Source organism: Ammospiza caudacuta, chromosome Z, assembly GCF_027887145.1.
Source record: "Ammospiza caudacuta isolate bAmmCau1 chromosome Z, bAmmCau1.pri, whole genome shotgun sequence".
Classification (NCBI taxonomy): Eukaryota; Metazoa; Chordata; class Aves; order Passeriformes; family Passerellidae; genus Ammospiza; species Ammospiza caudacuta.
Genome location: NC_080632.1, coordinates 72,426,859 through 72,440,791, shown reverse-complemented (window position 1 = coordinate 72,440,791; position 13,933 = coordinate 72,426,859). Strand labels below are relative to the sequence as shown.

The 13,933-nt window shown below is 52.6% G+C and overlaps 1 protein-coding gene across 1 annotated transcript; it reads right to left on the bottom strand.

Annotated features, from left to right (window-relative positions):
* Positions 1-4,660: 4,660 nt before the first annotated feature.
* Positions 4,661-11,575, bottom strand: LOC131571572 (serine/threonine-protein kinase PAK 3-like). The gene is made up of 13 exons (XM_058824343.1): positions 11,497-11,575; positions 10,518-10,555; positions 9,953-10,079; positions 9,882-9,893; positions 8,848-8,982; positions 8,099-8,162; positions 7,417-7,465; positions 6,995-7,107; positions 6,619-6,736; positions 5,712-5,811; positions 5,244-5,440; positions 5,009-5,146; positions 4,661-4,762 (listed from the first exon to the last, which is right to left on the bottom strand). The coding sequence occupies exons 1-13, from the start codon at positions 11,573-11,575 to the stop codon at positions 4,661-4,663; spliced, it is 1,272 nt and encodes a 423-aa protein (XP_058680326.1).
* Positions 11,576-13,933: the final 2,358 nt, after the last annotated feature.

Genomic DNA, 13,933 nt, shown 5'->3' with positions numbered 1-13,933 from the left:
GTCACGCAAAGCCGAGGAAGCTGGCTGAACGAGCTGCTACTCCATCTTGCTGTGCATTTGAGCTTCCCTGCTGCCTAGAAGCAGCAAGATGCCTTGGAGCTGTCCCTTTTGCCTTTCATCTCTTGAAAGGCTTTTCACTGGAAAATCAGCAAACAGCCAGTGCTCCCTTTGCTACTGCTGATGCCACCGGGCAGCTGGCCTTTCCTTCAGCCTCCCACGCCGGCACTCCACACTCGGCTGCAACAGGCCAAGCTGGCAGAATTGCTGCACAATTCTCACACGCCAGCAACGTCTCAGCTTCCTTTGCCACTCACCAAAGGACAGGCTTGTCTCCATCCGCGTGTCAGGTGACCTGCAGCCAGCAAGGCAAAAGGAACCAGAGGCCCTTAGAAAAGTGCCTGTGCTGGCCACTCCCACAGCACAAGGCAGTCCCAACACAGAGCATTTCCCTTTCCCAACATGCCTCCAGGAGCAACAGCTCTTTCCCACAGCAAGCAAGAGAACAAGAAGGACGCTAGAGGAGCCTCTGGCTACATTTGGGCCTCTTTTGCCAAGAGAGAAATAGGAAGACGGTGCTGGAAATGCCCGCTGCTCTTCAAAACTTTGAGCTTCTCTTGTGCCTAACAGCTCAAGCTACATTTCCCGCTTCCCTTTCCTGCATTTTCCATATACATTCTTTTAAATTGCACGCCCTAATTCCCATCCCTTGGCTGAAGATGATAGCCCAGCAAAGCTTCCACAAAGGGTCCCTTCCCTGTGGCAGCTCCCTGCTGAAGCAGCCCAGGAACAGCTGCTGGGCTCAGCAGCAAACCCTCCCTGCACTGGAGTTTGTGCTGCATGGCCAAGGCAATCGCAGTCTTGGCACAGCATCAAAGGCTCAAGTCATGCAGCCAAGGCCTCTAAGGGGTAGAATATGGAGCAAAAGGTGCTTTCCTTCACTCCTGGAGAGAACCACTGAGCTGGTAGAAATACTTGTGAGGATCTGCCCTCAGAGTCTGCAATTTGCAGCTTGTCTTGCTTGAAGCAGCAAGCTGAGGAAATGACAGACTCCGCTGCCGCGCACTCTCCCGGGGAGGGAAGGCAACCGCTGCAGGTTGCATGGCAAATAGTCTGCACGCGCTACCCAGTACAGATGCCCCCTTTGTAGCTGATGCTGCTGGCAGGACATTGACCAAAGCGGTGGCACCTTCACGGCCATTTTGTTCCCAAAGAAACTGGGCCACTGCTGCGGCATAAAGAGCAGAGCCAAGCAAAAGTCGGGCAATGCCAGCCCCAGGAGAAACCTTTACTTACGAGTCAGCTGGGTCAGGTAGTAGCCAGAATAGACAACAGAAAAGATGGTGCAAACGGCGGCACAGACTTGCCCAATCATTTTGGCAGTGCTGTGCGCGTTTGCACGCTGAGTGCCAGCCAAGGGAAAGCCAAGACTCCTCTCGGGGTGCAGGCCGTCTGCTGAGAGCTCCTTGAGCACAAGGATCCTCCTGCAGGGAGCCAGCGGAAGAGCTGCTCTGGACGACCAGGCCTGGCGCGCACCGGGACAACGCTGTGCTGACAGCACTGTGACGTGGCACCTCTGGCTTGACCTCACAATGGCAGCTGCTCTGTGGCTTTCTTGTGCCCAGCAAGACAACCTTGTGTACAGCTGATGCAAAAGAAAAGCCTGGGAAATTCTCCTCACTCACAAAGGCAGTGCTCAAGGCATGCCAGGGGAACTCAGAAAATGCGCCAATCCAAGCGGCATCCAAGCAATGCAAGCAAACATGACTCTTGGTCCCAAAAGCTTTGACTGAAAGCAAGTCTGCTTCTTCTAGGTGGCATCCTAGCTGGTTTGGAAAAGCCTAACTTCTTCAGTGACATTTAGATGGCAAACGAAGCAAAGATAATAAATTTCCAGGACTATTGTAGGCTGCAGTTGCTCCTTGAGCACGCGGGTGCATGCTGACCTATGGAGGGGCTTGACAGCTGGCCTGCAAGCAAAGCCGAGTTCATGGAAGAAATAGCAGTTGATGGTTTTTGAGTGTATCCAAAGCAAGGAAGAAGACAAGGCCATCAGCATGGAAACCCACTAGAAGAGATTCAGGAAAAGTTGCGTATGCTAGACTAGGTGCCGAAGTAGATGTGCATACGTGCCTTATAAATTTCTGTAAAACTTTTGCCAGTTGTATTGACGTTAATTGCTTTGCACCAATGGATAGAAGAAGTTATTGTGATGTAGTTAGTGACTTGAGATCACGCTTTGTTAAGAGTGTATAAGCTGGAGAACATGCAGAATAAAACAAACAAACCTTTTTCTTCTTGGACCCTTGATCACGTGTGTATGCCACGTCCGGCCTAACGGTGACGCTTGCCCCATCTCTGGGTCAAGAAACAAGTCTTGTCTGACTGGTAGCTTTTCAACAAGCTGAGAAAGAAATTAGTAGCTGGACATGCAGATTTCTGAAGAGAGGAAAGAAAAGTGTTGACAAGAATAAGCCTAAGTTTTAAATGCCTGAAGCACTCAAAAATAACATGTTTTGGGATAGTGTACCATATGTTAGACAGAGTTAAAGCAAACCACAACTCATTAGTATCTGGACTTCATTGCCCACTCTGCTTAGAGATGTTGCTTGAAGGCACTTGGTGTCAAGGATCCAGTTCCTGTAGATCACTGTCGACGTAGATCAAAATCCTCCCAACAAATCAGTGTCAAAACCAGCAAGAGTGAGACTTTTGTCCTTGGCAGTAGCTTCCAGGTGCTCCTGGAAGTCACCAGGCCTTGACACAAAGATGTGTATTCAACGGAGGGAGAGAAGCATCATGCTTAGCTCTAAATGTGACCTTTGCTAGCAGATCACACTAGCAGGCAATAAATTACATTTGTTCTGCACTTCGGCAGAGCCAAGATGGGAATCAAAGTCTAGATCACAGGAGAAGATCTCACGAGCCTCAGCTTTTCCAGAAGAGGAAAAATACAAAGGATAGTAAATTTGCGTTGGGTTTACAGGCTATTTTTGCAGATCGATAGACAAGGGATGAAGCTTAAAAGATGAGAGCAAAGGAAAATCAACAGATATGCTGAAAGTGAGTGAAGAGTAAGGGGACCTCAAATTAACTGAAAAGCTGCACAGAAAGCTTCTCTACTTTGTGCACTTGCCTCAAGTTTTCAATGGCAAAATCTAGGAGTACTTCAAACTTATTTTTATTAATTCTAGAAGAAAGACAATCAAAACGGTGTACTTCTGCTTACAGTATCAAGTAAAGCACAGGAAGCCATTAGAGTAAGAAAAATTGTGTTCAGACGGCTGAGGCAGCCTTAGGGGTAGGAGGAATGGGGAGGCGTGGAAATCAGGCCTGTGGGCAACATTCAAGGAGCATCCAGTCCCTGAGCAGTCCCTCACAGTGGGTATGCCAGCAGATGGAGGTGAAATGGAGCCACAGCTGGGTGGGAAAAGGGCCAGGGTGGGGAGCCGTGCTCAGCAGGGGCTCCTGCATCAAATTGCTCAATGACAGGTGTGCTATGCTGTGTGCATGTTTCCAACACCTGGCAACAGCAGGCTGGCCCAGAGGTGGGAAAAGGCCAAGGAGGCAGCAGAGTGGGAATGGGGCTCTGCAGGAGGCCCTGGTGGTTGCACACCCCTGTAGGGGATGAGGCTGGCCCAGAGGGTCCCTGGGGGTCTGGGGTGAAAAGCGGGGAAAAGAGAAGCAGGGAGGAAATGCCAGATGCTGCCGCTGTGAGAATGCCATTCCATCCCACAGGTGACATAGTGAGAGGAGGGTGGCAACAAAATGGTGATTGCTGCTGATCAGCCTGACATCTGATCAAGACAAGAGGCCCAGAAAGGACTGCACATCTGCCTCCTAGTGCTGTCCTGAATGGCAGCTCATTACCTGGTGTTCATTACCTGTAGGTCTCTCAGCTTCCCACAGGCATGCCACACTTCAGGTAAGCAAAGCTGCTTACCTCACTATGTTCTTTGGGCCTCTGAAAGGGACTGTCCACTTAGCTACAGCCTGGCAAGGAAGGGAGTCTTACAACACTCTGGATATTTTCGACTTTTATTGACACTCGGGCTGAAACAAAGTATCCCCTCGCTGCTTCTTCATCTTCATCATTCTGTCCTGCAGGTGGCCTGCTCAGGCTGACAGCTTGGAGCGCCTGCAGGCTCCAGTTCTGCTGCAGCCCAGCTTTTCCTCTCACTGCTTAATTCTTATTATGACAATTCTTTCATTTCTACTTCAAAGCTTCCCTAAATTAACAACACTCTATCCTAAGCTAAACAATCCTCTACTATCCAAGCTGTCTACGTTCTATAGTCCTTAAAAGTTGATCCCTATAGTTCCTAATTTTTTTCAATTTTCATCTCTTGCAGAAAGAAAAACAACAGAGCTTTAAATTGAACCTAACAACATATCTAACCTAACCTAACCTAACCTAACCTAACCTAACCTAACCTAACCTAACCTAACCTAATCTAATCCAACCTAATGCTAACCTAACCCAACCTAACCTAACAGCTAACCTAACAGCTAACCTAACAGCTAAACTGAGCAAATATCTACACTATCATGTTTCCTAGCTACGGCACAGCTCCTCTTCAACCTCGGGGGATGGCTGAAGCTCTGCCTAAAGATGACACATCCCCTTTTCCCTCCTCTTGGCTGGCGGGGCATCAGGGCCTCCTCAGGCGCAGGTGTCTCCTCTCCAGTCTTCCTGCACTTGCTTGGCTGAGATGATCAGAGCAGCCAGGCTGGAGGCAGGATCGCCTGAGGTCACGAAGGGATGCTGCCCAGAGGAAAAAGAACAAAGAAAGGAACTCTTACTTTCCAGGATCACTTGAGCCTGCGGGCTCAAGCAGGATTCCCTGGCTACCAGCAAGACACACAAAGAGCACTGAGGGCAGCATGTCCCCCTGCGCCTTCCTGTCCTGGCAGCTTTCTGTGCCACGTGGCCCACACTCCTCCTCCTCCTCATCCCTTCATGCAGGTGTCCTCAGCTGCCAGGGCTTTTTGCCCCTTTGCTTTTTCTTACCTGTAGGAGCTCCTGGGCAGACCAGCGCCTGTCCTCATCTGCCTGCAGGCAGCAGCGGAGGAAGTCGCGCAGGAGAGCCGAGTGGTGCCTGGGGTTCTGCAGTTTTGGGGGCCCGTTCCTTTCTAGCAGTTCAAAAACCTACAGCACATGGATGCAAGAGGACACTCCACCTGCTCCTTTGCTAGCCACACACAGCTCTCTCCACACAGAGCCCTCTTGCTAAGCTGCACCTTACCCGGAGACGGGCTTCCCGCTGGTAAGGAGCTTCCCCTTCCACCATTTCCAGCCCCATGATCCCCAGGGACCAGATGTCCACTTTGGGGCCGTAGGCTTCTCCTCTCACCACCTCCGGTGCCATCCAGCTGGGAGTGCCGACGCTGGAGCTGCGCTTGCTGTGCTCAGGGCTGAGCTGAGCACAGAGGCCAAAGTCATCTGAGGACAAAAACAAAGCCTGTCAAAGCCAGCTACCACTGGCAAAGCAGCCAAAACCATTGCCCTGACCAGGCCATGCTGAATCTAACTGAAAAAGCAGCTGAGCTCTCCTTCCACGTGCCTGGAGCCAGGCAAATAAGGCATCGGCCGCTTCAAAAACACCCTGACGATTCACGCACTGGCCAAGCCGCGCTTCTGCCCCAGTGGCCGTCACCAAAATGCAAGCGCACGGCATATGCTGGACATGCTGCAGCCCAGCAGGGATACCCACCCAACTTGACGGATCCGTCCGTGCCCACCAGGACGTTGCAACTTTTGATGTCTCTGTGGATGACTTGGCGGGAATGAAGGAAATGCAGTCCTTGCAGGCACTGAGAGAGAAAAAGGAGGGAGGGAAAGTTAACCTGCAGGATCTGATTTCATCCCACCCGCAAGGAAAGAGCTCAAGGGGATTGGCAGCTTTCTCAGGGAATTGTGAGCGAGGGCGAAACATCACGCTGCTGTCACCATGAAGAGCTTGCTGCTTCAACACTCTTGGAAGTTTTTTCTAGATTTCCAAGCAAAGGCATCTGGGCTCCCAAAAGTTCCACCGGCCTTGGGTAGGAAGCGCGCCACCTTTGGCTGGGAGGCGGCACGGCAAAGAATTTTGGGGAAGCCTAGTGGCAGCAGAAGAGGAAGCTGCTGGTGACAGCAGCACCTTTGAGCTGTTCCACAATGCATCGCCATGCAGGCTGCAATGCTAGCCTTTGAAGCTGAGGACAGCTCTTTGCCCTTAGCTTGAAATTCTGCCACCCGCATGCTGCCTTTCAGTGGCAAGCAATGTAGGACAGACAGACAGGCTCCAGGCAAACATTCCCAGGCAAAGCTGAGAAGAGGAAGAAAGAGAAATTGAACCAGTGAGCGAGCACCAAGGCCAGAGGACAGACAGGATGGAAGAGTGCAAGAACAGAGTCTGAGGAGTGCGAGGGCACCGGCAGGCAGTACACTTCCCATGCTCTTTCTTCTCCTGTGTGGCGTGACAGCAGCAGCAGCAGCAGCAGCAGCAGCAGCAGCAGCAGCAGCAGCAGCAGCAGCAGCAGCAAAAGAAAGGTGAGAGCAAGAAATCTCGGCTCTCCTTAAGCTCCAGCTGACAAGCAGCATCCGGGCAGTCTTGGGCAAGCACAAGTGGGATCCCTCACCTCCCGACAGACAGCGCCTATCTGTCCTTCCTCCAGGTACACTGCCCTCAGCACATCAAACAAGGTGCCGCCGTCCATGAACTCCATGGCCAGCCAGAGCTCCGCATCCACCAGGTAGCTGAAAGAAGAAAACCACGGCATGGAGCAACAGAATGGGCATAGCCTCAGTCACCCCAGGGCCTGAGACAGGTTTTTGCAGCTGCTCTCCAAGCTACGGGTGCCCCAAGAGACTGTTGAACACCAGCTCCACCTCCTCCCACGCTCTGGAGACACGCAGAGAAATCATCCCCAGCTCTGTTCTCTGCCAGCGACCAAAGGGCATCGTCTCTTTGCGCTTGCACCAGCTAAAGCTACATTGACACCAGAATATGCCAACCTGTCTAAGTAGGTAACGATATTGGGACTCCTGTTGTCCCTCATGGCCAGGATTTCATTGGCAGCCAGCTCCTCGGACATCTCCTCCTCGAGTGACATGATCTTGATTGCCACCTGCAATGACATTGGCCACCGGTACCTTGAGAAGACGCACCCCGCTCGAGATCACAAGGAGCACGGAGCGAGTGCTGGTGCAATGAGGCAGCACGCTGGGCCAAAGTGCCTTGTCACTAGACAGCAGAGCTTAGCAGAAGCACCAAAAGCCATCCCAAATGCATTCTGCCCCCTGAGCCTCGACTGTATTTCAGAGGAACAGCCCCTGCTGCAGACATGGAGCTGCCACCCAAACCTCCAAGCACAGCTCACAGCAGCGGGCAAAGCGCTCCAGAGCTGCAAAATGGCGTGGGGCTCTTGGCACTTTACCTGTTGTCCGCTGCTGGTGTCAAGGGCTTTATAAACAGCTCCAAACCCTCTAGAAAGACCAAAGCAGCAGAAAGAGACCTTTATCCCTCTGGCAGTGAAAGCAAGCCCAGGCAGCAGATCTCCCCAGGCTGCCTGGACGCCTTCCTTAGAAAAAATGCCTGGCTGCAGCATCTCTTCGGCCAACAGCATGTTAGCCCGTGAGCCCTCTGCCATGCGGGGCAGGCTGTCCAAGGGAACACTAAGGTGCAGCATGAAGACCAAGGGCCGCTGGAAATCTCCAAGGCGCACACCCTGCCAGGTCATTTCAGAACCTAAGGGGAACTCTCTCCTTGTGCGGGTGTGCATGCATGTGTGTGTCAAAAAAGGGAGAACAATTTGAGTCAGAAGACTGTCCTTGACAATCTGACCTTTCTTGGATGGCAAGGTGCTCTTTCAGGCCACAAAGCTGCAGGGCCAGGGCTTCTCCCAGCTCCTGCTCCTCACTGCTGCAAGCAAGACACTGCCAGCATCAACTTGTCTTTGATGAGGCCTTTGCATTGCTCTGACCGAGCAGTCCAGGCAGGCGACACGAGGTCAAGCCGGAGCCTGACCATGACTGGAGCTTGCCTGACTTCACGCTTGATATTGCACCAGCCAAAGACCTGGCCCACACTTTTGTAAAATGAGCTGACGTCACGCTTACCCTCGCCCGAGTTCCTCAAATGCCGTGTATTTGCCCGTTGGCCGGCCCGGACTCACGATGCTCCCTGAAAGACAAAAGCAGTGCAGGGCGCTCACTCGCACACAGAGACGCCGCTGCCCAGAGCGTCCCAAAGGCAGCCCCACTGCCCGCAGCTCTGGGCCCTTTGCGGTCCCGCGGCTTCCAGCTGCTGAGACCAGCAAGTGGGAGGGCCATCTTCTCCACCTTTCATCAGGTGGCCTTTCCAAGAAGGCCTTGATTTCTTTCAAGAGCAGCATCTCACGCGATAAGCCAAAATGATGAGCCCTTAAGAAGGGGGCCCTAAGAGGTAAGCAAGGGCCTTTGCTGCCTCCGCAGTCACACCCACCATCACTGGCAGGTCCACTGCCAGGGGCACAAAGTGTCTGGGCCGGAGGAGGAGTAAGAACCAGAGCCAGAAAACACCTGGGGCCAGACAGCTCCCTGGGCAATAGTCACTTGCTACGTGCCAGCCTTCTGCTCAAGCAGAAACAATCTCTGCTTTTGTCTTTGGCCCAGAAGGCAGCCCAGGCAGGGCCAAGCCAGGCCCAGCCGCCCTCACAGGCAGCAGGGACTCCCTGAGCGCTGCCGCGCTTCCTCAGAGCAGTACAACACCTTCTGCAGAGAGGCCTAAGTGCCTCTGAGACTGAGGGCCAGCATCTGGCGCAGCCTACACCCAGACACTCGCACAAGACCCTGCTCTGGCAGACAAGAAATGCACCAGACGGACGTACTCAGTGTCTTCAGGCCCTGCTCCTCCCTCATCTCGGGCTGCTGGGCTGCGCTGCTGCAGGAAGTGCCGGCAGCGGGGCTTGAGCTGGCTGCTGCAGGCCATGCTGGTCCGGCGGCACCAGGTTGAATGGCAGAGCCTGTCTTGCGCTGGGACAAGAAAGGATTGCCCGTCAGAAGGGTGGCTGGCACTCATGCCCCCCCCTAAGCGCACAGCAAAAGCAAGGCCTTGGGAAGGTGCTGCCAGCCACGGCCAGGCCTCTCCAGCTGGAGCAGTTCCCATGTCCCCTTCTCAAAGGCACCTTCGGGAGAAGCCCAAAGGCTACTTGGATCCAGCCCCTCCCGACCACCTCCATGCTCCACGTGTTCAGCTTTTCTGCAAGACACTGGCAACAAGGTATCGATGGGGCTGCCAAATCCACAAAGAGATCAGAGCAGGGCCCCAGAGCCTCGCTGCTTTCCTCCTCCTGTCTTTTCCTGGGCCGGAATGAAATCAGCCCGGAGTTGGCAGGCAACAGTCTGCTCAGAAGCCCGCAGCGTGTCCCTTCTCTGATCTGTTTCACGGATTTCCCTTCTCTATGGCAGCCTTTAGAGAGCGGCCCTTGGGAGCCGCCTTCCAGCCCTGCCCAGACCCACCCGCCCTTTTACAATGCAGGGCTGCCGAGGATTCTCCTCTCCAAACTCTGCTCTGACCGGCTGGAAGTGAAGCACAGCCTGAAGCTAATTAGTCCACGGAGACAGCAGGTCCCTTCCAGGGGCCAGTGTCTGCCAGGTACCCTGCAAGGCTGTCAACTGCGTATTTGGGCTGCGCTGTCCGCTGACCACAGGCAGCCTGCACTGACAACGGGCACAAGGGGCTGACTCCTGCACTGAGAGTCACTCAATGCTGCCTCCTGTCTGATCCCAAGAGACACTCTGGCGCCCTCTCAGCATCCCAGCTTCAATGTCAAACTTCAGAACCCATTGGCCAGGGCTCCCCAGCTTGCCTGAAGCCGCACTACGTCACAGCAGGCACACGGCTGCCAGCATCTTCAGCCACGAGCAACAAGGGCTGCTCCAAAACGGGTAGCCTGGCCGTGCGCCAAAGGCAGTGCCAAGCTCAGCTGTCACTTACTGGCTCTGCAAGTTCAGGCTGTGAAGGGACAGCGGCTGAAGGCTTCATCTTCCTTTGCTCCTCTTCATCCTCTTCCTCAATGACAGAGGCAGCCAGAGGAGCTGCTGACCCTGCTGTTGTGCCCTGCAGGCAGACAGAAGTGAGAGAGATGGGCAAAAGCCAGTGCCTTAGGAGCTGCTTTCTATTGAGCTGGGAAAGCACCCAGAAGAAGGGCAAATCATAGACTTTGATACAAGTGGGCCTCTGAGTCACGCAAAGCCGAGGAAGCTGGCTGAACGAGCTGCTACTCCATCTTGCTGTGCATTTGAGCTTCCCTGCTGCCTAGAAGCAGCAAGATGCCTTGGAGCTGTCCCTTTTGCCTTTCATCTCTTGAAAGGCTTTTCACTGGAAAATCAGCAAACAGCCAGTGCTCCCTTTGCTACTGCTGATGCCACCGGGCAGCTGGCCTTTCCTTCAGCCTCCCACGCCGGCACTCCACACTCGGCTGCAACAGGCCAAGCTGGCAGAATTGCTGCACAATTCTCACACGCCAGCAACGTCTCAGCTTCCTTTGCCACTCACCAAAGGACAGGCTTGTCTCCATCCGCGTGTCAGGTGACCTGCAGCCAGCAAGGCAAAAGGAACCAGAGGCCCTTAGAAAAGTGCCTGTGCTGGCCACTCCCACAGCACAAGGCAGTCCCAACACAGAGCATTTCCCTTTCCCAACATGCCTCCAGGAGCAACAGCTCTTTCCCACAGCAAGCAAGAGAACAAGAAGGACGCTAGAGGAGCCTCTGGCTACATTTGGGCCTCTTTTGCCAAGAGAGAAATAGGAAGACGGTGCTGGAAATGCCCGCTGCTCTTCAAAACTTTGAGCTTCTCTTGTGCCTAACAGCTCAAGCTACATTTCCCTCTTCCCTTTCCTGCATTTTCCATATACATTCTTTTAAATTGCACGCCCTAATTCCCATCCCTTGGCTGAAGATGATAGCCCAGCAAAGCTTCCACAAAGGGTCCCTTCCCTGTGGCAGCTCCCTGCTGAAGCAGCCCAGGAACAGCTGCTGGGCTCAGCAGCAAACCCTCCCTGCACTGGAGTTTGTGCTGCATGGCCAAGGCAATCGCAGTCTTGGCACAGCATCAAAGGCTCAAGTCATGCAGCCAAGGCCTCTAAGGGGTAGAATATGGAGCAAAAGGTGCTTTCCTTCACTCCTGGAGAGAACCACTGAGTTGGTAGAAATACTTGTGAGGATCTGCCCTCAGAGTCTGCAATTTGCAGCTTGTCTTGCTTGAAGCAGCAAGCTGAGGAAATGACAGACTCCGCAGCCGCGCACTCTCCCGGGGAGGGAAGGCAACCGCTGCAGGTTGCATGGCAAATAGTCTGCACGCGCTACCCAGTACAGATGCCCCCTTTGTAGCTGATGCTGCTGGCAGGACATTGACCAAAGCGGTGGCACCTTCACGGCCATTTTGTTCCCAAAGAAACTGGGCCACTGCTGCGGCATAAAGAGCAGAGCCAAGCAAAAGTCGGGCAATGCCAGCCCCAGGAGAAACCTTTACTTACGAGTCAGCTGGGTCAGGTAGTAGCCAGAATAGACAACAGAAAAGATGGTGCAAACGGCGGCACAGACTTGCCCAATCATTTTGGCAGTGCTGTGCGCGTTTGCACGCTGAGTGCCAGCCAAGGGAAAGCCAAGACTCCTCTCGGGGTGCAGGCCGTCTGCTGAGAGCTCCTTGAGCACAAGGATCCTCCTGCAGGGAGCCAGCGGAAGAGCTGCTCTGGACGACCAGGCCTGGCGCGCACCGGGACAACGCTGTGCTGACAGCACTGTGACGTGGCACCTCTGGCTTGACCTCACAATGGCAGCTGCTCTGTGGCTTTCTTGTGCCCAGCAAGACAACCTTGTGTACAGCTGATGCAAAAGAAAAGCCTGGGAAATTCTCCTCACTCACAAAGGCAGTGCTCAAGGCATGCCAGGGGAACTCAGAAAATGCGCCAATCCAAGCGGCATCCAAGCAATGCAAGCAAACATGACTCTTGGTCCCAAAAGCTTTGACTGAAAGCAAGTCTGCTTCTTCTAGGTGGCATCCTAGCTGGTTTGGAAAAGCCTAACTTCTTCAGTGACATTTAGATGGCAAACGAAGCAAAGATAATAAATTTCCAGGACTATTGTAGGCTGCAGTTGCTCCTGGAGCACGCGGGTGCATGCTGACCTATGGAGGGGCTTGACAGCTGGCCTGCAAGCAAAGCCGAGTTCATGGAAGAAATAGCAGTTGATGGTTTTTGAGTGTATCCAAAGCAAGGAAGAAGACAAGGCCATCAGCATGGAAACCCATTAGAAGAGATTCAGGAAAAGTTGCGTATGCTAGACTAGGTGCCGAAGTAGATGTGCACACGTGCCTTATAAATTTCTGTAAAACTTTTGCCAGTTGTATTGACGTTAATTGCTTTGCACCAATGGATAGAAGAAGTTATTGTGATGTAGTTAGTGACTTGAGATCACGCTTTGTTAAGAGTGTATAAGCTGGAGAACATGCAGAATAAAACAAACAAACCTTTTTCTTCTTGGACCCTGATCACGTGTGTATGCCACGTCCGGCCTAACGGTGACGCTTGCCCCATCTCTGGGTCAAGAAACAAGTCTTGTCTGACTGGTAACTTTTCAACAAGCTGAGAAAGAAATTAGTAGCTGGACATGCAGATTTCTGAAGAGAGGAAAGAAAAGTGTTGACAAGAATAAGCCTAAGTTTTAAATGCCTGAAGCACTCAAAAATAACATGTTTTGGGATAGTGTACCATATGTTAGATAGAGTTAAAACAAACCACAACTCATTAGTATCTGGACTTCATTGCCCACTCTGCTTAGAGATGTTGCTTGAAGGCACTTGGTGTCAAGGATCCAGTTCCTGTAGATCACTGTCGACGTAGATCAAAATCCTCCCAACAAATCAGTGTCAAAACCAGCAAGAGTGAGACTTTTGTCCTTGGCAGTAGCTTCCAGGTGCTCCTGGAAGTCCCCAGGCCTTGACACAAAGATGTGTATTCAACGGAGGGAGAGAAGCATCATGCTTAGCTCTAAATGTGACCTTTGCTAGCAGATCCTACTAGCAGGCAATAAATTACATTTGTTCTGCACTTCGGCAGAGCCAAGATGGGAATCAAAGTCTAGATCACAGGAGAAGATCTCACGAGCCTCAGCTTTTCCAGAAGAGGAAAAATACAAAGGATAGTAAATTTGCGTTGGGTTTACAGGCTATTTTTGCAGATCGATAGACAAGGGATGAAGCTTAAAAGATGAGAGCAAAGGAAAATCAACAGATATGCTGAAAGTGAGTGAAGAGTAAGGGGACCTCAAATTAACTGAAAAGCTGCACAGAAAGCTTCTCTACTTTGTGCACTTGCCTCAAGTTTTCAATGGCAAAATCTAGGAGTACTTCAAACTTATTTTTATTAATTCTAGAAGAAAGACAATCAAAACGGTGTACTTCTGCTTACAGTATCAAGTAAAGCACAGGAAGCCATTAGAGTAAGAAAAATTGTGTTCAGACGGCTGAGGCAGCCTTAGGGGTAGGAGGAATGGGGAGGCGTGGAAATCAGGCCTGTGGGCAACATTCAAGGAGCATCCAGTCCCTGAGCAGTCCCTCACAGTGGGTATGCCAGCAGATGGAGGTGAAATGGAGCCACAGCTGGGTGGGAAAAGGGCCAGGGTGGGGAGCCGTGCTCAGCAGGGGCTCCTGCATCAAATTGCTCAATGACAGGTGTGCTATGCTGTGTGCATGTTTCCAACACCTGGCAACAGCAGGCTGGCCCAGAGGTGGGAAAAGGCCAAGGAGGCAGCAGAGTGGGAATGGGGCTCTGCAGGAGGCCCTGGTGGTTGCACACCCCTGTAGGGGATGAGGCTGGCCCAGAGGGTCCCTGGGGGTCTGGGGTGAAAAGCGGGGAAAAGAGAAGCAGGGAGGAAATGCCAGATGCTGCCGCTGTGAGAATGCCATTCCATCCC

What these genes read in the sequence shown, in the direction of transcription:
- LOC131571572 (XM_058824343.1), bottom strand. Translation starts at nt 11,575, where the DNA reads ATGATTGGGCAAGTCTGTGCCGCCGTTTGCACCATCTTTTCTGTTGTC. An exon ending in AGCGGGAAGCCCGTCTCCGG is followed by an intron (nt 5,147 to 5,243) that starts GTAAGGTGCAGC and finishes CATGTGCTGTAG; the next exon opens with GTTTTTGAACTGCTAGAAAG. An exon ending in CTGCCCAGGAGCTCCTACAG is followed by an intron (nt 4,763 to 5,008) that starts GTAAGAAAAAGC and finishes TCCTCTGGGCAG; the next exon opens with CATCCCTTCGTGACCTCAGG.